Source organism: Oryzias latipes, chromosome 18 (genome assembly GCF_053564925.1).
Source record: "Oryzias latipes strain Hd-rR chromosome 18, Olatipes_Hd-rR_3.1".
Taxonomy (NCBI): Eukaryota; Metazoa; Chordata; class Actinopteri; order Beloniformes; family Adrianichthyidae; genus Oryzias; species Oryzias latipes.
Window position 1 is genome coordinate 8508685 of NC_136254.1, and position 26303 is coordinate 8534987.

At 41.9% G+C, this 26303-nt stretch overlaps 1 protein-coding gene and 1 long non-coding RNA gene across 5 annotated transcripts; both read left to right on the forward strand.

Annotated features, from left to right (window-relative positions):
* Positions 1-3937: 3937 nt before the first annotated feature.
* Positions 3938-8958, forward strand: LOC144987362 (uncharacterized). 4 transcript variants are annotated; one of them, XR_013651245.1, is made up of 5 exons: positions 3938-4637; positions 4713-4816; positions 4992-8193; positions 8393-8607; positions 8689-8958. It is a non-coding gene; the product is annotated as an uncharacterized LOC144987362 (long non-coding RNA). The 4 variants fall into 4 exon arrangements; XR_013651246.1 differs by having other exon boundaries at positions 3968-4637; positions 4992-5605; XR_013651247.1 differs by having other exon boundaries at positions 3969-4637; positions 4992-5570.
* An 893-nt stretch (positions 8959-9851) lies between these two features.
* Positions 9852-23223, forward strand: LOC144987361 (uncharacterized). Its single transcript, XM_078936737.1, has 13 exons — positions 9852-10202; positions 12697-12796; positions 12933-13036; positions 13106-13381; positions 13493-13586; positions 13666-13733; positions 13840-14058; positions 14246-14311; positions 14390-14512; positions 14603-14668; positions 14787-14867; positions 14959-15024; positions 15215-23223. Exons 2-13 carry the CDS (start codon positions 12697-12699, stop codon positions 23069-23071), a joined length of 9120 nt encoding a protein of 3039 aa, XP_078792863.1. The 5' UTR covers positions 9852-10202; the 3' UTR covers positions 23072-23223.
* Positions 23224-26303: the final 3080 nt, after the last annotated feature.

Sequence of the window (26303 nt, forward strand, 5' to 3'; positions counted from 1 at the left end):
AACTTGGTGTGGATATTTGAAGCATAAGTAATTTTAAAACACACTTGTTTGGAGTCCAGACGGAAAAAGCACAGGTTTTGGGATGAATCAGGATTTTTTTAAAATCATCTGTTTCACCTGGACTTCTGAAAAAAATATGGAAGGCAGCAAACACAGATCCCTACATTTAAAAAAATAAATGGTGTTGATATATGATGATTAAGTTATGAAAAAAAATAGGTGTTTGTAGTTTTGCCTAAAAAGACGTTTTCGGACCTTTTTGGATGTAATGCTCTCTAAGATGTCACCTGTAACTTCAATCATTCTGAATTTTTTTAGGAAGCAGTAGCACATAAATGCCTATTAAAGTCTAGTCTTTGGTGCTGATAACCTAAACAGAATTTATGCTAAAAATCTTTGTTCAGTCCAAAATTGCATAGGAAAAAAAGAGGTATGAAGTTTCTCATAGACCCTATTGTGTTACATATCAAAGCTGGAGGTTATTAAAGGCATCTAATTCTGAAATCTCAGCTTCCTGAGACAAACGGCTGATTTATAATAAATTTCTATTATTTGGGTGCACATAATCGACCACTTCCTGTTACGCAGGCACCGTCAGGTGTACACCCATGAAACTTCAGATTATGAGAGAGGACCCTTCTGAGTATCTCCAGTTTTAATTTCATGCACATCGGACGAAGCAATTAGATAAAAATGGGCAGAATGTGCCCAATGCAATAACTAGGTGGCGCTATAGAGCTCGTCCAAGATTGTCATATCCATGGGTTCAGAATAGAAGCTTCATCATATCCATTGAATTTCAGTGAGATTGGACAAGGAATGTGCACGTGAGAGCAACTTTTGTGTGCATGGCGAGATGCCCAACTTTGCCGCTCTGTCACGACCACACCCCCGCATTGAAAGTTATGGTTTTTTGTCAGAGTAAACTTCAATGGCTTTTCAACAGGTGGATGTCATTTTCAGGTGTGTCGGCTCATCCTACTTAGAGCAGTGATGCTCCAAGTAAAACATGTCATTTCCTCTTGCCAGCAGGTGGCGCTACACTTTTTCCAGATTCTTTCACTGCAGATGTGTTCAGAGTCAGACTACAATCATGCATATCAATTTTGGATCAGATTGGAATATGCATGGCTGAGTTATGGCCATTTTTCTTTTCATGGCGTGTTTTCGAAACAACGTCAAATTTCTACGCGCCGCCACGGCCACAAACTTCTGTAAAAACTTAAAAGCTTTGCAATTTAACATCGGACATGTGTATAGTTTACAAAACCAAAGTTTGGAGTCATTATTCACAAATCTCTAGGAGGAGTTCGTTCTAGAAGGAGGCCTGCAAATGTCCAAAATAGAGCAAAAATGACATATTGACCTCAATATATCAGACTTCCTGTGCGAGTGACAGGTGGGTCCTTTCAGACTTTTTTGTAGGTCTCCATCTGAAGAACATGCCCTGTAAAAATCAAGCTTGTACGTTAAAGCGTATGCGGGGCGTCGGGACAAAAGTCACTGTAGGTGGCGCTGTCGAGCCATTTTTGCGCACCCATGCCAATTTCCCATAAAATACGAAATTTTTCACGACTCCTGATGTGTGTGCCAAATTTGGTGAGTTTTGGGGTATGTTAAAGGCCTCAAAAATGCGATTCTTCCGGCAGAAGAAAAATAATAATAATTAAAGCCGCAAGCGGCGTTGTATGGCCCGCAGGCGCTACGCGCCCCTTCCCTCACCGCCCACCTCTACCCACCAACCGCTCTCACCCCCGCCTATAGGCCTCACCCATCCTCGCTTCCCACGTCTACGCACCACCCGCACTCGCTCCCCGCCTCTACGCCCCACCCGTCCTTGCTGCCCTGGTGTAGGTACCACCGGTGCTCACACCACCCACCATTAACCAGACCCAATTTGCTAAGCAGCCACTTCATACTCCTGACCCCCCCTTCTCTTCCTGTAAGGCTGATCATAGATGCATGTGATTTGAGTGATGACCAGGATGTAGCCTTAGCCCAGTGCTTCTCAAATAGTGGGGCAGGGCGATGTCAAGGGGGGCGCGCAGTAGCAGCGGTCTTAGGCACAGGTGCGCAAATTTAACGGGGGTTGGCGGTGACAACGGCTCAGTGCTTGGAAAAAAATCCGCCTCACTTTTGTTTTCTTATTATCCCCATATATATATATTATCTCTCCTGTCACATGCGGCTGGCATGTCTAAGAGCATGAAAGGAGAGGGGTGGTGGGCTCCGGCTGATGTTTGGAACGCTCACTTGGAGAGTTGCCCAGATTAGGATCATCTTGTGCCTTTAGATTCCTCAGCTCATTCTAATAATGTCATTCTTTATGAACTATTGAAGACATTTTGATGACGTGTCTTTATTTTTCATACATGTATTCTTTGTCCGCCTGTGGTTTAGTTGGTGTCAGTATTTGACATAAAGACAGCAGGTAATGCATGAAAACAGCTGCACTTTATGAGATCAAAAATAAACAATCCATCGTTTAGAAAAAAGTCAGCACAATGTTTTTGACCTATTTCTTCAGACTAAAAACATTAAATATATTGGTGCTGCTGTGTTAATGTTTTAAATCAATTTACATTAAATTGTATTTATTGATTGAATTATTTTTCTCAGCATCAAATGGTTCATTATGTCAAAATGTTTCTAGTTAAGTAAGGACTGACAGACTTTTTATTTTAAAGTTTTATTCTGTTTTAGACTAGAACAGGGTTTCTGTGTGGCAAAATAAATTTAATATTTGTTGGAAGTGGATTTATATTTCTTTTTTCCTATTTTATTGTTAAAAGATACAATTTCATGAATACTTACTCAATTTTTAGATACTAAACTAATGTATTGTCTCCGTGACGAGTGTGTGTGTGTGGGGGGGAGGGGGTTAGGGGGGCCTGAAATATTTTTTTTTCCTAGGGGGGGCCTTGCAAAAAATTATTGAGAAGTTCTGCCTTAGCCCAACAGTAGCCAGACTCTTGCAGCTCTGTGTCCCCAAAAAGGATCAAACTGGTGAAGAAAAATGGATGGCTGGATAGAAACCTGACTTTCTAGGTTAAACATCCTCAGCAGGTCACATTTTTCTTGTGTTGTTGCCTCTTTTGACTGTAAACGTGGTAACTCCTTAGTATGAAAGTATGAAGAGTTTGTTTGAATTTATGAACCCATTTTTCATTATGTGTTACTGTCCAACAGTGAAAGTTTTCACATATTTGACAAGAATGTGTCTTTGAGTCAAAGCTTTTTAAATGAAGGGCCAGAACTTGAGTGAAGAGATGAATGCATGAATCTTCCATTCAGATAACAGTTCATTTGACTATAGCTCATAGAATCAATGTTATTTTAGGTCTTATGCTAATATGTGAAAACAGACATGAAAAACACCTGTTCATTTCTCCATTAAGAGACTTTTATTTCTGAAACAGTTATTTACAAGATTTTTACTTTCATGACTGACACAATCTGAAACTACTATGAACAAAAAAGCCTTCTAAACACAAACGTCAGTGTGAATGTAAGTGATTGTGATTGTGAATGTGTGATTTTGAGGATGTGCACACATCTGCCTTGCTGGTCCTTGGAGGAGCATGAAGAGTCCATCAGCGTCTTCATCACTGCAGCTTCTTTTTTTTCTGTGAAAAGTGCTTGACACGGCAAAATACACATCACATGAAGAAAAAAATAAAACGCAAAAAAAAAGTCGGTTTCGAGGCTCGATCCTAGAACCTGTGGAAGCTCGTGCCTCTGATTATTCCGCTGAGCTACTGTCACTGACGACTAAGTGGTACGCCAGTGTAGCTTGATCCCAGTGATTTCTCAATATACAACGTCCTTAGTGTATTATTTAATAGTAATGCTAATAGTAATGCTAAAGCTAACGCTAACGCGAATTAGCCCCGAAGGCTAAAAACAAACGCTAGTTATTACATCAAAAAACAGTGACTTCTAAACGTAGTCATAAGTTATTAAAACATTTTTTAATGTGTTTATATATGAAGGGACAGACGAGGAAGAGGAAAATCTAATCCATCTATGGATGGAGAAAGATAGCTTATTTGTTTTCAGGCAAGCTCGTGCCGGATGGAGGGAAGAGAGACACTCGATCATGATTAGATTTGTCTTCATTTATTAATAAACGGTTAATCGTTGTCATAGTGGGGTAAAGTTTTTTGTTGAAAGAGCCAGAGGAAAGGACAAAGAGCAACACGATAGTCTGTTCAGCTTACTTGAGTTGAAAACATTGTTCAAAAATGTTATGTTGCCGTTGTTTTTCCTATTTGTTTAATAAATGCATGAACAAAAAATTGAATAATTTACATGTATTTAAATCTGAGCTATTTTTAACAATCCCAAAAGGATTTTCATACAAATATCAAATGTACATATTTACAATTTCGTTTTATATGTTAACATATATTTGTATACATGTTAACAATCATCGTGGTCCTCCAGAGTCATGTCGGACACAGTTGGAGTTGAAAGGAAAGCAGAGATTAGTCCTCGCAGATGGACGCCACTTTGCTCGTCCTGCTGGTTCCTGGTGTTGCCCTTTGTGGCTCAACATCTGCGGCTCCCAGCAGTCCCCTTCACAGATGCACAGATTGTGCAGGATGGTGCTGCAGGCAATGATTTTCATTGCAAAGGTTGGTTTTACTTCCAACGCCCCCAGAAATATTGCTCTCCTCCTCATCATGCCAAATGCTCTCTCTCCACCACAGAGCGTGCCCTGGTTGTAACGGGCCTCAATGGCATTCCTCATGTCAGCAGCATGATGGGATGTGCAATGCAGTGATACCCACCATCACCCAAAAGATTCCTTCAGGTGGGTATGTTTTATTTACATAAATTGGGCTTTGACGTAGAACCTGTGAATCATGGATTGATCCTGGATTTCCAACAAAAATATCTATAAATGTGGCACTAGAGTCACATACAGCCTGCATTTGAATGAAATAAAAAAGTTTCCTGTTAAAATAACAAACTGCATTTTCTTTTAGGCCCTTTATTCATATGTGGAAGCCATCGATGCTCCCTGTGACCTTTTGAAAGGTGGAAGACCCAGCGAGCTGCTAAAAAACCAGAGGTGACTAATGGCAGTTTAGCTGAACATTTCCTCATATTTACCTGACCTGAAATCTTTGGATGTGTCTGCTGAGCTCCTCATCAAACACACAAGTGAGTCTGAGCTGACTGATCAGAAGATTCAGACTGAAGAAATTTCCTTTATAAAGTTGATAGATGTTACATTTGTTCCTAGGTTTAATTTTCTGATATAAAGCTAAGACTGATTGAACACATGATATAAAAAATAAGATTTTTCCTGAATAAAAAAAATCCAACTTTACTTTCATTAGTTTTTATTGTTAAGTGGCTTCTTAAAAGGATCTAGATGTAAAAGGAGCAAGGTTCAAAGTACTTTTAGAGCTTGTTAAAAAATACCCAATGTCATTCTAACATTCTAACATACTCTAATCAGAGTCAGAGGACAGAGTCTGGTGTGGATGAACTGGACTGGCCTGCACAGAGTCCTGATGTCATCTGCCCTCAGCTGCTTCCCTGCTCTTCAGTGGCCTGGAGTGAGAAACCTGATCTGGTTTATTGCTGCATGAAGGTCTCTGTGGATGTTTTCTTTTCTAAAGTTCTGTCCTTGTTCTGAGGAGAACAAAGGAGCAGGATCTTCCTGAAATAATTTTAATAATTTTTATTTACAAGTATTTACAAATACATTTATATTAACAGATATATTTAAAGATTTACATATTTATTCGCTCATAAGTGAAATAGAAATAATTTATTTTGAGCCACAATTATAATTCGCTATGTTCACTCTGAGTGTAGTACAATTTTTTTTGTCCACTAGATGATGCTAAGAGTGGTGCATAAAATAGTTGGTACCCCTCAGTTAAAGAAAAAAAGTCCCCAATGCTCACTGAAATTACTTGAAACGTTCAAAAGTAACAATAAATAAAACATTTTTGAAAGTTAAATAATCACAATCAGCCATTACTTTTGAGTTGTTGATTAACAGAATTATTAAAAAAAAACTAATGAAATAGGGCTGGACAAAAATGATGGTACCTCCATAACTTATTATTTTGTTACACAACCTTTTGGGACAATCACTGCAATGAAACGGTTTCTGTATTTGTCAATGAGCCTTCTGCACCTGTCCACAGGTATTTTGGCCCCCTCCTCATCAGCAAACTGCTCCAGTTGTCTCAGGTTTGACGGGTGTCTTCTCCAAATGGCATGTTTCAGCTCCTTCCACTGATGTTCAATGGGATTCAGATCTGGGCTCATAGAACCCCACTTCAGAATGGTCCAACGCTTTTCTCTGAGCCATTCTTGGGGGGTTATTGCAGGGCTCGACATAGCCATTTGTCCGCTGGCCCGGTCCTGTTTTTCGAGCAGTGCGGACCACAAGACTTTACTTTTCACTTGTCCGCTCGGGCCACTAAAATATTTAACGGTTTATATATTCTTCACCTTTTTCAATAAAGTAAATTTTGCGAAAACGTGTAGATTTACCTCGTCTTCATAATTTAGTTTTTCTGCTAGTCCTGTGTTCAGACTTCAAGGGTTTCTATGGGAAACTTTTGATCACTTCTCCTTCTCTCCCGCCTGCACGCGCGCGGCTTTCACTGCCGAGCGCCACGCGGCACGCGCTCACTACTTTTTTTTTTCAAACTTTATTGAATGTAACAATTCAATACAAAACAATGTTAAACAGCAACAACGAAGGCACAAGCCAGTGGGTTATTATTACATTTGATTATAAATCCGACACCGTCACTGAAGAGAGACTGAAGCATGTCAGAGATGTGGAAGACATGGCAGGAATAGATAGGAATATGTTGGATGGAGTAGTGGGTATAATTAGTAGTATGGACAGCAAGATATTTAATGAATGCATTGAAGATGAAACTGTATCCACTAAGCTTTAAGCTGAATGTCAAAGAATCAAAGGCAACTCCAAATACCTGAATCTCAGACTCAAATGCAGTAGAATGTTAAACTACTTAATTTTGTTTTTCTTTACAACACTGTAAGCAGTAAGTATTTCTAGTTAGCTGAATGATCTCAGTTAGACCTGCACAATATGAGGAAAACTCGCGATATCAGAGATTAAAATTGCGATAACGATATAATTTGCGGTATATAAACAAACAGCAAAATAACCAAATAACCATTCCCAGTTTAAAAATTATACTCCAAATGACCCACGTTGACATAGGTTACAAACATCTAACATAACAGGGCTCCATCTGATTGGTCAACAATGTGAAGGCGTCCATCCGATTGGTCAAATGCATTAAGGGATTTATTTGATTCGTTAAATGGTTCAAGCAGCCATTAGATTGTTTTAACACATTTAAGGTTTATGATTTATTGCGATATTTGCCGTTAGAAGCAGCATGAAAACTTCTGAACTAGTGTTACCTACTACACTGCAGTGCTCTCTTCAAAACATCTGAAACAGACTAGAGCAGATTTAAGTTTGATATGGTCTATTTTCAGTCATTGAAAAGTGTAGAAATAAGTGATGTCACCAGAATGCACCAAATTGTACCATAATAAAAGTTTCCGGGGGGGCATGCCCCCAGACCCCCCTAAAGTTGCAAGCACCTGCGGAGCGGCGGGTCCCGCTATGCGCGGTGTCGGGCCAGTAACTTTCAGGCAGGGCCAGTAAGTTTCAAAAACTACTGGCCCTGTGGGCCAGTGCAAATTTCTGGGCTATGTCAACCCCTGGTTATTGGCTCTGTGTTGTGGATCGTTGTCCTGTTGGAAGACCCATGACCTGCCACTGAGACCAAGCTTTCTGACACTAGGCAGCACATTTCTACCCGGAATGCCTTGATAATATTGAGATTTCATTTTACTTTGCACAACTTCAAGACTCCCTGTGCCAGATGCAGCAAAGCAGCCCCAAAACAGAACTGAGCCTCCTCCATGTTTCACAGTAGGGACAGTGTTCTTTTCATTGTATGCTTCATTTTTGAGTCTACCAACATAGAGCTGATGTTTCTTACCAAAAAGCTCCAGTTTTGTCTCATCTGTCCAAAGGACATATTCCCAGAAGCTTTGTGGTTTGTCAACATGCATTTTTGCAGATTCCAGTCTGGCTTTTTGATGATTTCCTTTCAACAGTGGTGTCCTCCTTGATGCTCCCATGAAGTCCACTCTGGCTCAAATGAAATGGTGCGATCTGACACTGATGTACCTTGATCAAGGAGTTCACCTTTAATGTCTTTGGAGGTTGTTCTGGGCTCTTTGGATACAGTTCCAACTATCCGTGTCCTTAATTTGTCATCAATGTTCCTCTTCCATCGTCCAGTGAGGTTGGCTACTGTCCCGTGGGTCTTAAACTTCTGAATAATATGTGCCACTGTTGTCACAGGAACTTCAAGCTGCTTAGAGATGCGGAGCAGATGTGGCCTGTGACGTCTGCACTGGAAAAAACGACACGCCCTGAAGTCCTGTCTGACCAGCCTTTCTCCTTCCTGGGAGGAACACCTTCAGCCTCATTTGAAAGCAGCTGCATTGAAGAAACACAAGCTGGTGGGACCCTCCAAGAACCTGCAAGAGAACATCTGCTCCTCCAGTCATGATGAGGTGATGAGGATGTTCTGTCGCACTGATCACAATCTGTTCTCTCTGCTCTGTGGAAGAACATAACTCTGTCTCATCTCACAGCTGCTTCAACAGCAGGTGGAGGAGAGTCGGGAGGTCTTCACTGAGATGACCCGTCTCATCCAGAAGAAAAGAGGTGAAGTGAAGAACAGGATCAGATTCCAACAGCTAACTGAAGTGAGGCGGGTCAAAGGTCTACAGAAGGAGGTGGAGCAGGACATGACTGAGCTGATGAGGAGATGCTGTGAGCGTCAGCAGAGACGGGATGGCAAAGCAGTTATCTGTCACTTAAACCTGTGTTCTTTGTGATATGAATAAATCAAGTCAACGTGGTATTCTGTCATTTTTTCACTGAGTGAAGATGCTTGAATGCTTCCCATAACCTACAATGATTGACATGTAACACTCACAAAAGCTCATCTAGCTTACATACTGATGTGGTAGCAATTTTCACTTTTTGTAAGAATTGAAACAACTTTCTGTGTGTGAACATGTTTAAAAAATCATGTTAGGCCAGAATTAAAGAAAACCATCAGTCTTTAAAGGAGAAATGGAGCAGTTCAAACCTCATTGAATGTGGACAGGTGGGTATTTCATTTTTCTGATGAGATAAAGATGCTTTGTACTTAAAAATAGGCTTCCAAATTTCAGGGGAACAAATGTAACAAAAAAAAATCTATAATGATCATTTTTAAATACAAAGGTGTTTTTTTTATTTGAATTGAAAATAGTAATCAGGTTTAAGGGGGGGGGGGGGCATTGATACATATAGGTTTTTTGTCTCATTTAAAATGTAAATACATTTTAACTGCTGTGGTACATGCTCACAAGTCATCACTAATAAAAAAAACTGCTCTCTGCTAACAAAGTATGATTTAAAAAAACATCTTGTCCAGTCACAAAGGTGTATTTTATGTCAAATTAGTTTGTATTGCTTAGAAATGTCACAAAAGAGTCATTTATAAAAAATACATTATATATTAAACGTTTTTATTCCACCAGGGAGCCGCCATTTTGTGAAGCTGCTGTAGACAAATTTTGAAAGGAATTAAATAAATGCTGATACTATTTTATATAAAAGCATTGTCATTGTTGTAATTCACAGATTCACTCTTTTTTTCTGCAAACAGTAAGTAATGCTGAGTCGGTTCTTAAAACGTTGTGAATAATAAAGTATTATGATTTTGTAGTTGCAAAATTCCTACAAATGGTTTTGCCCGTTTTCTATCCAATCACGTAAAAAAATTGGGGTGTGGCTGTCTGTGATTGGTCCAAGGTGGTAGAAGCTTCTAGAACGGTGGAGAATTCGTCCCTTTTCACACGGGACTTCTGAGTGATCGGACGTGTCTGTCAGAGCTCTGTGAGAAAAGGTTTTCCTTGGTTTCTGTATCCAGAGGATCGGCTGATTTTCGCCAGAGAAGCATCTCTACTGCCTGTTACTTCGACCAAAAGAGGATTTAACTCCATCTTTCCCCCCCCAGAGTTTTTAATTCTCCACCCATCCCCCCGTTTTTTCTTCTCCTCTGTCTCTGTAGGACTCCATTTTGTTGCCCCGGCCCACTTTTTACGTCGAGAAGGTAAGCGTTTTATAAATATCTCAGACGTATTTGAGAGTAAAATGCTTGTGCTTTATATTTCTGCTGTTGTAAAAAAAGAGTATTGCATTTTAGTAGTCACTTTGTTTGCTGTGTGTCGAAGTTTAGCCGAACTTCAAAGCATTGCCGTTTTAAGCTAGCAAACTAACTAGCGTTAGCAAGCCAGAACATTGAAAGACGCAAATTTAAAAGTATTTGAGTAAAATGCTTGGTTTATTTTTCTGCTGTTGTGAAGATAAGTGTTGCATTTGTGTAATTTTATCAGTGATTTTGCCTCGTGTTGAAGTTAGCTTAACTTCAAAAGGATGACATTTTGAAGCTAGCTAGCTAGCGAGTTAGCTAGCTAGTCCAGACCCAAACTTGAAAGTATTTGAGAGTAAAATGCTTGATTTATTTTTCTGCTGTTGTGAACATAAGCGTTGCATTGTATGATTTTTATCAGCGACCTTGCCTCGTGTTGAAGTTATCTTAACATCAAGTGGACGTTTTTTTCTGAAGCAAGCTAGTTTGTGTTAGCTTTGTCAGTATGGAATTACCCAAAGCTAAAGTGTTGAGAGCAAAATGCTCGTGTTTCATATTTTTGCTGTTGTGAGTGTTGCATTTGTGTAATTTATTAGTGGCTTAGCTTCGACTTGGCTTTAGCTTTAACTTCAAAGTACAGTCGGTGTGTTTGATGTTGTCGGAATGGTGTGTGTGTGTGTGGGGGGGGGGGGGGGGGGGGTCGGTCGGTGTTCACTGATCTGTTCATGCGGTTTGCTGCTTTATTGCTGTGGCATTGTCTAATTTTATTGTGTTATTGCTTGGTAATTTTATATATATTTTACTGTTATTCAATTCATTGCTGATTGTATTGCTTTCATTCAGTTTAGAACTAAAAATGTCTTAAATTGCATCAAAAGTTGCATTTAAAAAAAAAATCTAACTGCACATGAAAAAATTCAGCTATGTTCTAAATCTTTTGTCAAAGAGGTAAAGCATTTAGAATAAATGTTCTTTTGTTAAGTCATTAAGAGTTTATTAAAACGTATGACATTTTTAAATTGGGGTATTTATTTTGTGTTTAAAATGTTCCAAGTTCACATGGATTTGTAAGATCATTACAAATAGAACCTGCTAGGATTTTTTTTTTTTTTTTTTTTTTTTTCATTTTACCTGAAATGTGACACACATTGGGTTACACTTGCATGTAGGTAGATGCTATTATGTATTAGTTACTGTCTTCGCAGTGACTGTTACTGTTGACTCCTGGATGTTGTGATTGATTCTATTTGGTAGATTTAATTTGAATTCTGTGATTTTTTAGTGTGAATTTACCTATGGATGGTTTGGGCTTGCTGGTGCAGCTGGTTTCTTCTAAATGAAAGTACTGATCACTCATGGAGCTGCATGTTGTTTTGATGCAAGTTTGTGAGATTGTGTAACCTCAGCCAAATGATGAAGTTAAATTTAGTCAGATCTGTGGATTTATGGCTGAGGATCTCCTGAAACTGTAAAGTTTATCTGCTGACTTAAATGCGAAATTAAAGGCCTGTTTGTGATCTGTGTATCCTCTGGAGGAAAATATTGGTAAAAAGTTAGATTTTCTTTAAGATCTGTTTGTTAAAACAAAAAAGATTTAAAGCGCATTTATTTCATTCTGTAGAAGTGTTTTGGAAAAGATTAATAGAAGTAATGAATAAAGAACTGATGGCTCACCAAAATAGACTTCATATATGTAGCAGAAGAAGCCATTTTGAACTAGTAATGTTACTTTTCAAAGGGTATCTTATTAAAAACAGGTGTGCTTTTCTCCAAAGGGAAAAAACCTCTTGAAAAAAAGTTTTCTAGTATTTCAACATTTTTTTTAAATGAAATATTTCAGATAAAAATCTTAATTGTAATAAATGTAACTTGCAGCTGCACAGTCAGAAGTCAGACGTGTTTTTCTGCTGCAAACATTTTGAACATGCTGGTTGCTGCACTAAATCAGTTTTCCTGACATGAAAGAGACCTGTTAATGCACCTGGCTGATTTTTGTTTTTATTTTATTTTTTATTGTCGTTTTGGTCATTTCCTGCTGCTTGGCCAGATTTATCTTATTTCTGGGCTGACTGTCCATGTGAATTTTAGCATGTCCTGCTTCTGCTGCTGCAGTGGTCAGCAAAAAGTTATATTTTCTTTAAGATCTGTTTTTTAAATCAAAAAAGATATATAGCACACTGTTTCATTCTGTGTTTTGGAATAGATTAATAGAAATACTGAATAAAAGATTGACTGCTCACAAACAGTGGCAACTATTTTTGCTTGCTGTAAATCTTTTTCTAAAGTTTATTCTGAAAGTAACATACAATGCTTTTTAAATGTACTGCTATTATTTATATTGTCAAGGAAAATTAGTTTTAATGTATATTGGACAAAATGATCTTATATTATAAAAGTACTGGTTGTGCTAAAAGTGTTTTTTGTGTGTTTTTGTGTGTTTATGATCTTTGTGTAGATGCCACGGGGCAAGGACCACCGCAGAGCCCGTGCCAGGAACTTCGCGCCCATGGACCTGGGACCGACTGGCCATCCAAGCCAGAGTGCTCCGAGTTCACGTAAGTAACTGAGATTTTTTTCCTCTCTCCATTATTGAATCAGTTTTATTCTGCTCCCTAATCTTTTATGAATTGATGCATGTGTATGTGCTGTTGGCTAAAAAGAGAACACACCCTAACGTGTTGTATTTCCCAGGCTCCGGCACTGGGTTTAGGCACCCCGTGCGAAGATGGCCCGTGTCTTCTGCCACCGGGAAGAGCCACAAGTGCCTTGTGCCGCCAGAGTCTCCCGGGGAGAAGGTAACGTACCTGTGACTGACGGTTACCCAGTGTAAGTTATGGCTATGACAACAACTGCATGTGTTCCAGTTCGTCCTGGTGGTAGGAGACTCCCACCTTCGCGCCCTGGTGGACGGGATCGTCCGGATGCCTGGGGGTGGGGGCATGACCTTCGGGTTCATGTCCACCCCTGGCGCCAGTGCAGCCGAGCTGTACAAAGAGGTAAGGCACGCAAACATTCCACGTACCCCCGATCTTGTGTGTCTTCTCGCCCCCAGCAACAACCTGACGGCCAGCCGAACGCTCCCCGAGGCAGCTGTGGACTTCAGGCGGCTCCTGACTCTGCTCCAGTCCAAGTGGTCCAAGGTAAGTGTGTTTTAATCGTTGCACGTTGAAGAGAAGCAGAGGGGGATGCAGCAGCAGCAGAAAGTGTAATTACTGAAGCTGGTTTGTGTGTTTGTGGGATTGTTTTACCAGCTCTTCGTCCTGGACTTCCCGCCTCGCCTGACTGTGGCCCCGGACCTGCAGACGTTCCTCCGCCAGGACTTCAACCGAGTGGCGGCGCAGATGGGTATAACATCATGTCCTTGTTGGTTGTCATGTAGAGGATTGTCTGGGGGAACAGTTCACTAACTTTCATTCCTGTGCAGGCATTAAGTACCTGTCTGTTGCTGAGCACTTCAGCTTGGACCACTTGGCGCTGTGGGCCCGCGATGGGGTAGGTTGATGGTTCTGGTTGGTTTTGATGCAGACAGCTTTTCTCAGTACAATAAGTCTCAAATCAAATCTCGTGGGGTTTTCTTGTTTTTTTTTGTGTCTCTCAGGTCCACCTGAGTGACGATGGAGGGATGGTCCTTCTGGCTTCCCTGCTGTGGAACTACTCTGCTCTGCAGCTGGTGGAGCCAGAGGTCCAGGCGCCTCCTCCTGCGTCGCCCCGGCCTGCCGTGCGGCGAGTCACTCCTAAGGTGGTTGTGAGGGAGCACCCTGTGTCCCCTCCTCCAACCAACCCTTTTGAGTGGGCTTGCAAGGTAGGGAAGGCAAAGGTAAGCGTCAGCTCATTTCATACAAATGAAATGATTTTCCTGTTTTAAACTTGTACATGTGTTCAAGGTGAATCCAGCTTCCTGAAAGCCAGACCAGAAGTGGCGTGTGCAGAGCAGGTCTGTGGTCCATGGAAGAGGCTAGTTTAAGTGTCTAAATAGTTTTCTCTTTCTTTCTCACTCTCTACAGAAAGCCAGTCCTTCGGGTGCAGACCGCTCTCCTCTGGCATCCTGGCACGGGCGGGGATTGGAGCAGGTGAGTTGCAGGAAAAAGAAAACTGCAGTGTGTGTGTTGTGTCCACATGATAACATTTCTGTGTTTTCTATTCCACAGGCTGCTCCTCTCCCGGTGTCGCCCGTGCGCTTCAGCCCCGCTATTCTGGATCTGATGGACAAATTTTACCCGTCAGATCTGGACTGTGCTGGAGCTGCTGCGCCTGTTCCCGCTGGGAACAAGGTAACTGTTTTGTCTTGATGCTCAGAGTTCAGAATAGCTTTATAACTGCTCCTAAATACCTTTTTTCTGGTGTTTGTCATTATTCCTCAGACGTCTCGTGCTAGACGTCGCCGGAGGGCTGTGGCTGCATCCCAGAGGGCTGCCCCCAGGCCCCAGGTAAGAAGAGGACACATTTCAGTGTTATGTGTTGTAGAGGTCAAAATAGATTTTTATAGTGAGATGTTCTTTGTTAAACACATATAATGGTGTGTATTTTTGTGTTCTTTTCACTAAGGCGGAGGTCCCCGAGCACGTGGAGGTGAAACCCCGGCCTTCACCTGCCAGGCGTGCCAGGAAGGAGAGGGTTCCAGCCCAGGTATAATGACTTTGTAGTTTCATTTAGTCAGAATGCTTCAATGCTTTATGGCAAAAGTGCGACATTAAATACATTTCATGTTTGTATGCAGGACCGTGTGGGGGTGACACCTAGGTCTCCTACCAAGGACGTGACGGTGGAGCAGCCTGTGGACCAGGTGAGAGACTAAAAGAAAAAGGCTCAATATTGTCTTTAGGAGTGATGTTTTTATTTATTTAGTCATTAAAAGCTTGACATGTTTGTGTGCTCCTTTAGTAGCAGACATGATTCTTGGGCAAGTATGATCAAAATGCTTCCTAAGCCTTGTATCCTTTTTAAAGTAATGTCTTTTCTCCTTTTTTCTAAAGGACCAGCAGCAGCGTGGACAGCCTGCTGCAGGAGGTAAGAAGAGCAGCAAAGGTAAGAGCTGTTCTCCTTCCTGCATCTGCTGTGTGGTTCAGCCAAGTTCAGACCCTGTAATATTGTTTGGTTCCTCTCAAAACTTGAGTGAAGTGGGTCCTGCTCCTGCCATTTGTGACGTTGAGGTTGTGTCAGACTCTAGTTCAGTTGACATGGAGGTTGGTGTAACGTTTGGCTCCTCGGATGATGAGCTGGTAACCTCTGAGGTCCAGGAGCCTGGTCCTGTTCCTGCTGCTGGAACGTTAAAGTTCCCCAGCATCAGAGGATCGTTTCACCAGGGCAGTGAGCTGTTTGGAAGCAACAGTGGGCGGCAGTGCATGGCCATCTCTTTGGTGGCTGCTGCCAAGCACACTGTTAAAAGTGTGTTTCAGTGGGACAGTTGTGAGTTAGATTCTGTGCTGCTTGCTGGAGATCAGGTTTACTCGGACCTGCAGAGACAGAACAAAATCACTGACTCTGCAGGTTTTCTGAGAGTGACTGATCTTCCAGGTCAAGTAGTGGTAGATGGGGTTGAACTGTCCTGTGATTTTGGGGAAATTGTTAGTGGGGATGCTAAAATCAATTCGGGTGAGTTTGTAGATGTGGGTGTGTTGGTTCCCCTGAGGGAGGGGTTAGCTAGGATGACGGCACAGTACAACACGTGTCTGCTGACACTGTGTGAGAACACGTGTGCCGTCATTGCTGAGAATGGACGCTGGGCTATTGTAGACTCCCATTCTCGCAGTCCTGAAGGGATGAGGGTCCCTGATGGATCCAGCGTAGTTCTGTTTTTTGACTCTGTGGGTGAAGTTCACGACTACCTGCAGAGGTCAGTCGAGGGCATTGTCCTCACAGAGTTTGAAATGGTTGGCGTTGTTTTTTCTGCTTCCAATACATTTGGTCCTTTCTTAGGAAGTCCTGCAGATAGTAACTCCCTGAACCTCTGCAAAGAGAGCCTCTTCCATGACACTTCATTAGATGTCACTGTAGAACCTAAAAAGACAGCAACAAAACGAAAAATGGATTCAAAAATTGATATTGCAGACCCTTCAGTCGAAAACCTGAAGAAAGTCAAATTACATGATGTTGCTGTGGAGGATCAGGATGTAATTTTTAGTGAGCCTGAGCAGGAAATTTTCTATTTTAACCCTTTAAATCGGCATGTCTGCCAGGCTCTGTGCTCAATGTTAAATATTGAGTTCCAAAATTTTAATGCCCCACCTGCTCCTCCCATTAGTTTGTTAGGGCCCCCCTGTACCAACGAAAAAATCATTGGAGATGGAAATTGTTACTTTAGGGCCATCTCTCAGGCTGTAAGCGGATCCCAAAACAGCCACAGAAAAATTCGGCTAGCCGTTGTAAAACAATTGGAAACGAACCCCGATCGGTATAGCTGGGTAATTGGGCGGGAGTACTCATCTGTGGCTGAGTACATAACCAAATCTAGGATGCGTTTTGTTAGTATTTGGGCAACAGACATAGAAATTCAAGCCACAGCGGATTTATTAGGAGTAAATGTTTTTGTATTGTTTGATGGCAGGTGGCTTCGGCACCAGAGCAGCGGTCAACAATTATCAGAAAATGCTATTTATATAGAAAATTGTGGTGGAACACATTTTGAGACTGTTGTGTGTGTTAAAGATCCACAACAGGACCGCTGTGCTGGCTGTTGTCCCTCTGCCAACAAACAACCAAAAACATATTACATGCGTTCAAATGAAAAAGATGACATTAGGTCAACAAACAAAATGAGTAGTTTAATTGATGATCAGAGTGGACGTGGAAAGCTATCTTCCAAATACGTTTTAAATCAAAAGAGGCTGCAAATGGCCAAAAACTATAAAGGAAAAATTTCCAGAGAAAATAAGAGGCAGAGATTAAAGCACTCAATGCAAAGTAAATATTTACTAAATGCAAGTTACAGACAAAAAGTAAAATTAAGTAATAGGAGACGACAAAAACTACAATACATGGAAAATGAAGATTTTAGAGAATTGGCAAAGATAAAAGCGAAAACAAAATATTCTGATGTAATGGAGAAAATTAAAATGAACAGAAAAATAAAATATCGAGATGATGAAATATTAAGAAAGATTAAGAAAGATCTTAGCATAAACAAATATAGGAAAGATGCCACTCACCGGAATACACTGATCGCGCATGGCAAAGAAAAATACAGGAAAGATGCTTCATACAGGAACGCACTGATCGCGCTTGGCAAAGAAAAATACAGGAAAGATGCTTCATACAGGAACACACTGATCGCGCTTGGCAAAGAAAAATACAGGAAAGATGCTTCATACAGAAACGCACTGATCGTGCTTGGCAAAGAAAAATACAGGAAAGATGCTTCATACAGGAACACACTGATCACGCTTAGCAAAGAAAAATACAGGAAAGATGCTTCATACAGGAACACACTGATCACTCTTGGCAAGGAAAAATACAGGAGTGATAAATCGCGCAAAATTAGTGTAAAAGCTTCTAACAAAAAGAGGTATAGGGAAAATTCTACATTCAGAAAGAGTGTTATAAGTAATGTGCAGCAGAAGAGGCAGTTGAATAAACAGAAAGCGGAGAGTTTCCAGGAAGTCATGCAGGACTTCCTAAAAAAGGTGGAAAGAGGTCCAGAGTTTGTTTGCTGTGTGTGCAACAGACTTCTGTTTCATCACCAGGTTTTGCTGTGCGTCAGGGAGACATACAGCAAATCTGCAAAGATGGCAGAGATTGCAGATGTGTGCATTAGCGAGGACTACCTGCACCGCTGCAACATGGACTGTGAGAGCCCATGTTTGTTTTTAGGGACGGCGAGGAGCGCTCTGTGGATTTGCCACTGCTGCGACTCCAAGTTAAAAAGAGGTCTGACCCCGCCTGAGTGGGTCGGAAACAACTTGGAGGTGTGTCCTGTCCCACCTGAGTTGGCTTGTTTAAATAGTTTAGAGCAGCATCTGATTGCACTGCATATACCATTCATGAAGATGCTTGCTCTGCCTAAAGGTGGGCAGAATGGTGTTCACGGCCCAATCACGTGTGTTCCTGCAAACTTGGTGCAAACGACCAATGTGCTGCCTCGGTCTGACATGGAAGGGTCTCTGCTGCGCGTCAAATTAAAGCGTAAACTGACTTACAAAGGTCATTATGAGTATCAGTTTGTGGATACCATGCACATTAGGCGAGCCTTGCAATATTTGAAACGCAACAATAAGTATTACAAAGACATAGAGTTTAATGAAGCTTGGCTCAATGACTTTTGTAAAGAAGAATTGGAAGAAGAAAATCGCAACGAACCAGAAAATCAGGCGGACAAAAAAGATGAAAAACAGGATGAGGCTGATGATGGAGAAGATGAGCTTCTCCATGACAGACAGAATCACTGCATGTTCCAAGATTCTGCTCTGTTCCCAGTGGACATTGGCCAAGAAGTCCTGGATCAGTATTTTGAGGATATTTTGAATTTGGCCCCGGCGGAAGGAAACAATCCGGTCCGACTATTAACTAATCGTGAAAATGAAGCTAAATGTTTTCCTGTCATCTTTCCCGATGGTAAAAACGTTTACCATGAAAACAGAAGGTTCAAATTGACTCTCTCGCGTTACTTTAACAACAGGATCCTCCATGCTGACGGTAGGTTTGCACAGAACGTCGAGTACATCTTCTTTGCACAGTACATGTCGGAGGTGGAGAAGGTTGTTTCTAGTGTATCTGTGGCTCTCAGAAAAGAAAAATCAGGAAGTGCATCTGAAGGTGTAAGTGCCGATGCACATTCTGAGAAAACCCTGAAGAAGCTGCTGGAAGCAGATCAGGGCTTTTGTTTCCTCCGGCCTATTCGAGGCACTCCGGCATTCTGGCAGGCAACACAGAAGGACCTGTTGGCCTGTGTTCGTCAGCTGGGTATTCCAACGTGGTTCTGTTCGTTCTCTGCAGCCGACATGCGTTGGAAAAATCTCCTCGACACTGTGTTAAGACAGGAGGGGAGAACCCAGACAGCTGACCAGTTGGATTGGGCTGAAAGATGTGAATTGTTGCGCAGGAACAGTGTCACAGCGGCACGCATGTTTGACTTCCGCTGGCACTGTTTCCTGAGGGTGGTCCTGATGTCTCCGGCTAATCCTATAGGGAAAATTGTGGATTTCTTCTATAGGATTGAGTTCCAGCAGCGTGGGTCCCCTCACGTGCATGTTTTGTTTTGGATTGAGGGGGCTCCACGGATAGGGAAAGAGTCGGAAGAGGAGGTTGCAGAGTTCATTGATAGATACGTCACCTGCGAGATTCCTCAGGATGAAGTGCTAAAGGAAATTGTTTTGGCTGTCCAGCAGCACTCCAGGAACCACACAAAGTCATGTAAGAAGGGCGGGACCAAATGTCGCTTCAACTTTCCAAAAACAGCATCCGGCCGCACATTTGTTATCGAACATGAAAAGATTGTGAAATGCCCCAAATGTACCGACCCGAACATTAAAGCCGGCGAAGTATCCAAATTAGAATGCATCTGCTGGAAGATTGACATGAAGAAGCAGATTGCTGCGGAGGCATTTGACTTTTTGACTGAAATTAACCGCGTTGTTAATGACGACAAATCAGAATTCGAAACCCTGGAGCAGATCTTTGAGTATTTCCAAATTGACCAGGAAATATACGAGAAACTGTTCAGGGCCTGCCATCGGAGAAGCCAGGTCGTCCTAAAAAGAAACAAAAAAGAAATCTGGATCAACCCCTACAACAAGTCCCTGTTAAAATGTTGGAATGCAAACATGGACATTCAGTACATCGTTGATGCGTTCGCTTGCGTTGTATACATCATCTCGTACATTTCAAAAGAAGAGCGCGAAATTGGCCTGTTGTTGCGAAACACCCAAAAAGAAGCGGAAAAGGGAAACACCAGTGCAAAAGAGACACTGAAGAAATTAGGCACCGTGTATTTACATAATCGGCATGTGTCGGCTCAAGAAGCAGTGTATAGATTGGCTAATATGCACCTAAAAGAATGCTCCAGAAAAGTTGTGTTCATTCCAACCGGGGACAACATCATTAGGATGAGCAAACCGCTTGCTGTTCTGCAGCAGCAAGATGAGTCCGGGTCCCAGTGGATGCTAAACATCGTGGACCGGTACAAAAATAGGCCACACGATCAGGAATTTGACGACCTGTGCATTGCTACTTTCGCGTCCGAATATCGGCTATTGTCAAAAAACGAAAGCTCCAAAAATGCGATAGAGCTCCAAAATAATTGCGGTCTGGTCGTAAAACGCACACGCACCAAACCTGCAGTCGTCCGTTATGCGCGCTTCTCCGAGCACAAAAATCCGGAGCGGTTTCATTTGAGTATTCTCCAATTATTCCTCCCGTATCGCACGGACGACGACCTGAAACCGCAGGATTTCAAATTCTATCAGGATTATTATAAGAATGGTACAGTGCGTCTTCGTAGCGGTGAACACACTGTTGAAAGTGTTGTCGATCGGAACCGGGAGAAGTTCGAGCTTGAGGCTGATGCGTTAGAGCTGGCCCAGGCTGAGCTGACGGATGCAGAGTTTTTGGAGGCTGCATGGGACATTTTGGTCCCCGGGGCCCAGTTGGAGCAGCGGGAGAGTGAGATGGAGCAGCGAGAGCAGCTGGTAGAGAGAGGGACAGAGGGGGAACATCAGGAGGACATTCCAGATCTGGATGTCCTCCGTGGAGAAGCTGCTCGACTGGAGAAGAGTCCCGGTCTCAGTAGGGAGGAGGGGCTGTTGCTCATCAGCTCTCTGAATGAGCTGCAGCTCTCCACCTTCCTCCATGTCAGAGAGTGGTGTTTACAGAAGGTCTCAGGTCAGAACCCAGATCCTCTGCACATGTTTGTTACAGGCGGTGCAGGGACTGGAAAGAGCCACCTGATCAGAGCGATCCAGTACGAGGCTACGAGGTTGCTGTCACCTCTGTGTCTCCAGCCGGACGCCGTGTCGGTTCTGCTGACCGCCCCCACAGGGATTGCTGCCTACAGTCTGAAGGCAGCAACCATTCACACTACATTTGGAATCGGTACAGAAATCCGTCTGCCGTACTCTCCTTTGGGCGAGGAGAAACTTAATTCTATGCGCGTTAAGTACCACGATTTGCAGATTTTGATCATTGATGAGATTTCCATGGTGGACCACAGACTATTGACCTACATCCACGGCAGACTGCGACAAATTAAACAAACAGGTGACTTTTCCCCATTTGGAAAAGTGTCGATTATCGCTGTTGGAGATTTCTATCAGTTGCCTCCTGTTAAAGGGACACCACTTTATGCAGACAAATCTGACGTAAATTTGTGGTCCATGTGCTTCAAAGTGGTTGAACTGACAGAGATCGTCCGACAGAAAGACCAAGCATTTGCACAGATGTTAAACAGGCTTAGGACGCGTACAAAAGACACCAAATTGTTGCCCAGTGACGTGCAAATGCTGAAGCAGTGTGAAACGGGCGAGGACAGCACGGCTTTGCACATTTTCCCCACCAATGCCCAAGTGTTTCAACACAACTTGGAGCAGCTCAAAATTACTTGTGAAGATTACTCTGAAATTGTTGCAGAAGACTTTATCCCGAGTAAAGAGACGGGTAAACTGCAACTGATGAGTGGGCATCACAAAAAAGTGAAGAACAGCTGTTTGGAAGAGAGGCTGTTATTGGGAGTCAACGCTCGAGTGATGCTATGCAAAAATTTAGACATCACAGATGGATTGGTAAATGGGGCATGCGGCATAGTCACCCACATTGAATCCTACACAGAGGGGGGGTTTCCAAAATATGTTTATGTCAAATTTGACGACGAGGAAATTGGGAAAATAGCTCGGAGAAGGTGTGGCAAAGCCGACTTGCCTGGTTCCACTGCTATAGGGCCCGAGGAAGAGCGGGTGAGCCAAAAGGGGGGGATGAGGAGACAGTTCCCACTCAAGCTGGCATGGGCTTGTACCGTCCACAAGGTACAAGGCCTGACCGTGGACAAAGCTGTGGTCTCCTTTAACAAGATCTTTGCTGCTGGACAGGTGTATGTTGCTGTGAGTCGGGTCAGGACCATCGAGGGGTTAATCATTCGGGATTTTAAGGAAAAGGCGATTTACTGCAATAAACATGCGAAGGCTGCTCTGGAGAAGATGCCCCCCCTCCTGAGTGATGAAAGAAGATGCGACCCATCTTCTTTCAGAGTTTTTCTGCTAAATGTTCAGGGATTATGCAGACATGTCTCCTATCTGGCCCACTGTACACAGCAGCTGCAGCCTAACTGCATTGCTGTGACAGAGACATGGCTGACCCCTAGCTCTGCCTTAGAAGCTGTCCAAATGGACGGCTTCAGTTTCCACAGCCGTCCGAGAGGGCTTTCCTACAGTGGAACCAACCCAGCATTAGTTGGCCTGAAGAGCCAGCAACATGGTGGCGTTGGGATCTACTGTACGGACGGAGGAGACTACCAAATTCTGGAGAAGCCAGACCTTAATTTGGAGTGTGTTGTTTACAGGAGTCTGGCTCTAAATTTAGTTTTAGCTGTAGTGTATCGGCCCCCCTCCTATCCTGTAGTGCTGTTTAGATCCCACCTACAGGATTTAGTACTTTGGTTGGAAGGTCAAAGTGAATCAGTAGTAGTGATGGGAGATTTTAATGAAGACATCCTGAAGTCCTCTTCCATTTTTAATCTGATGACGGACAGAGGCTTCAGGCAGCATGTCACTTCTCCCACAACAGAGAGGGGGGAAACCATCATAGATCATGTCTATGTCAAAACTTCTAAATTCACTGTCAAGGCCGTGGTCAGTCAAATTTACTTCAGTGACCACGAGGGGATCCTCTGTTCATTTAGTGCAGCCTAGAGGGGGGAGTTTTCTGCTGGAGACAGCCTGGTGGTTATTGTAGGGTGGGGAATTGTCGTTGGATTTGGTCGAAATTTTGGAGGGAAGGGGGTCTAGACCTATTGTAGTAAATTGTCTGGTAAACAGTTTTTATAGCTTTCTTTGATATTAAATGGCATATGTATTTTAAAAGGTAAGTTCTTCATTTTTTTGTTCTTTTAATGCATGTGTTCATGTTCATTTTTAAAATGCTCGGTTTCTTTTACTGTGTTTCAACAAGCATGTGACACAAAAACACGTTATTTCTAATAGCTTTTCAAAGCAATTAGATTAACTTTCACTTCTAGTGTATTTAATCATTTGAAGTCTCATGCTGGTTGGAATACAGGTTTTGCTTCCATGTTCAGTCAAAAAAGCAAAAGGCACTGGTAGTTGGTACTCTGGCTTCAGCCAGATGGGGTTCAACTCCCTGCAGTGTCCTTGAAAATTCTTTGACTTTGACATGAAACATCAGTAAGTATACTTCCTAAATAGAATAATTTAAAGTTTTAAAGGTTATTACATGTTGATAAAGAATTGTTTAGGGTTTGATGAACAGAGCAATATCAAATTTATATCATGTAAATGTCTTATTTTCTACTCCATTGTTTTTTTATTATGATTGTACCAAGATGACACTTTCTCCCTAAGTTTCAGATATGAGGAGGCAGCTGCTGTTCCTGGAATTGCAAGGATTGTGCTCCAGTTAAACAATGCTTTAACCCAGGGTCACCAGTCCTTTTTGAAATTTGAGAGCTACTTAGCAAAGTCATATGAAGGGCTACAAATTTGAATGACAAGTTTGATGATGTCAAAGTGAAGTTTTCGGTCTTGCAGCACGTTTATAAATTATGCAATAAAGAAAAATCAACTTGTATATGTTTAACTCTTGTCATTTTGAAGTAATGACCAAATGTGCAGCGCTTTTAACTAAATTAGAAGTGCTACATGTCATGGACATACTTTTAAATTGAACACATTTATTCTATATTTTATTTCCACTTTGCCATGTCACTGCCATGTTTCACTGACAACTTCTGGGATCAACAAGGCACCTTAAGTTTAGTGCAGCGTGGTAGGCTTTGAGCTAGAGGTCATTCTGCAATGTTATGATTTCAATCTCCACATGTCTAGCATCCAAGTTCCCAGTATTCGCTGGGATTTGGGACCAGAGGCTCCCGCCAATACGCTGAGTCTGCCAGTATGGAAAATCATCCACTGCCCCCGCGGCTGAAGAATATCCCGTCACCGATCTTTACTCATCAAAAAGCCTTCTGAAAGATTTCTGATGCTTTGTAAAAACATTTCATAAAATGTATTAAATGTAAAGAACATTTTATTGCTTGCCATCAAGAGTTTTATTTATTTATTCAGAAAAATTGACTGAACCGTAGTAGGAGTGTCTCTCTGTCACTTTGTGCCTTAAACCCAGGAGCCCAAGTGTCGGTTTTCTTTTTTTAAGAACCAGAGATGCTGCATGACAATTTAATCATCGGGCACGGCGCCGCAGTCAAGCAGCGGGAGCGTGTTGTGACGTCGCTTCTTCCAGAGGCTGGTTTAATACATCATTCATTCAGTCAGATGATGTTGCAAGTCGTAAAAGTGCTAATATTGTGATCAGCATCATCAACTTTCTCTCAAAAATACATTGCTCAAAATTATAATTATGCTAGCTATGCTTATGTCTAAAGGTGCTAGCATTACGATCAGCATAATCATCTGACTCAGAAAGACACTGCTCAAAATGCTAATCATGCTAACTATGCTGGCTATGCTAATGTGACTACAAGTGCTAGCATTACGATCAGGATTATTAACTCAGAAAAATACATAACCAAAAATGCTAATTATGCTAACTATGCTAGCTATGCTAATGTGGCTAAAAGTCCTAGCAAAAGTGGTAGCATAATAAACTGACTCAGAAAAACACATTACCTAAAATGCTAATTATGCTAACTATGCTAGCTATGCTTATATGGCTAAAAGTGCTAGCATAGCGATCAGCATTATCAACTGACTCAGAAAAACACATTACCTAAAATGCTAATTATGCTAACTATGCTAGCTATGCTAATGTGGCTAAAAGTGTTAACATAGCGATCAGCATCATCAACTGACTCAGAAAAACACATTATATAAAATGCTAATTATGCTAACTATGCTAGTTATGCTAACATAGCTAAAAGTGCTAGCATAGCGATCAGCATCATCAACTGACTCAGAAAATCACATTCCTCCATTGGTGAGAGCTATATGTCATAAGTTGATAAAAAAAAACACTTTTTCCAAAATGGCGACTTATCTGTTGATTTTATCTCCATAGCAACCATTTTATGTTTTGGTCCTCTCTGGAGGACGAACAGATTGACGTCAGTTTCGGACAAATCGGTAAAAGTAAACTTTTTGTTGTCCTTAGCAACAGTGGTTTTATGCTAACCACGCCCACATTCCTTATATGTCCATATCCAGTGTTTTTCAATGTATTCTGTTTCAGGCATGAATGCATGCATTCAATTTTCACTGTATTGTATTGAAATGCATGGGAGTTATAACAGTGCGCCACTTTGCTAGCTTGCCACGCGCACGCCGTTTAAAATCTACAACTTCTAATTCCAACATTTTTTCCACAGTAGCTTGCCATTGATGCCCAAAAGGTTTCGAGACAATCGATGAAAATTCCAACGACAAGTTTACGTTTGAATCCGGTGGTAAAGGTGTTTTTTATAGAAAATTCAAGATGGCCGCCTTTTCCCGAGGTCAAAGGTCGACGAAACTCCAGAGGTGATTGTAGACTTACGCTAGGGACATGCGCGTCAAATTTCGTGAAAATCGCTCGAAAAAAAGTTCATTTTTCCATATTGTGTAAAAACGCGAAAAACTCAAAATGGCAGATTTTGGCACAAAATGGCCGCCAAACCGTAGATCGTGTCGCCATCACGTAATGATTTCAAAACGTCCTTTGGATATACCCGACAAAGTTATCTGGGTTTCGTTAGCCGATTCTTAAAAAAAAAATCCGAATTTTTTTTTTTTGCCAAGTCAGCACTTTTTTTTGCGATCGTTTTTTGTTTACCACGGCCACATTCCTTTATCGATTTTGTCGTATGTGACATTGTTTTGTTCAGTGTGGGCCAGGGTATCGCATATTTCAGTTTCAGGCTATTCCGATAAAATATGTGCGAGCTAACTAAAATGGCGACGGTTGCGAATTATC

Excerpts from the sequence above, each read along its gene's own strand:
- LOC144987361 (XM_078936737.1), top strand. The coding sequence starts at position 12,697 with ATGCCACGGGGCAAGGACCACCGCAGAGCCCGTGCCAGGAACTTCGCG. Across the intron at positions 14,312-14,389 it reads ACGGGCGGGGATTGGAGCAG|GCTGCTCCTCTCCCGGTGTC; the intron begins GTGAGTTGCAGG and ends TCTATTCCACAG. Across the intron at positions 15,025-15,214 it reads TGGAGCAGCCTGTGGACCAG|GACCAGCAGCAGCGTGGACA; the intron begins GTGAGAGACTAA and ends TTTTTTCTAAAG.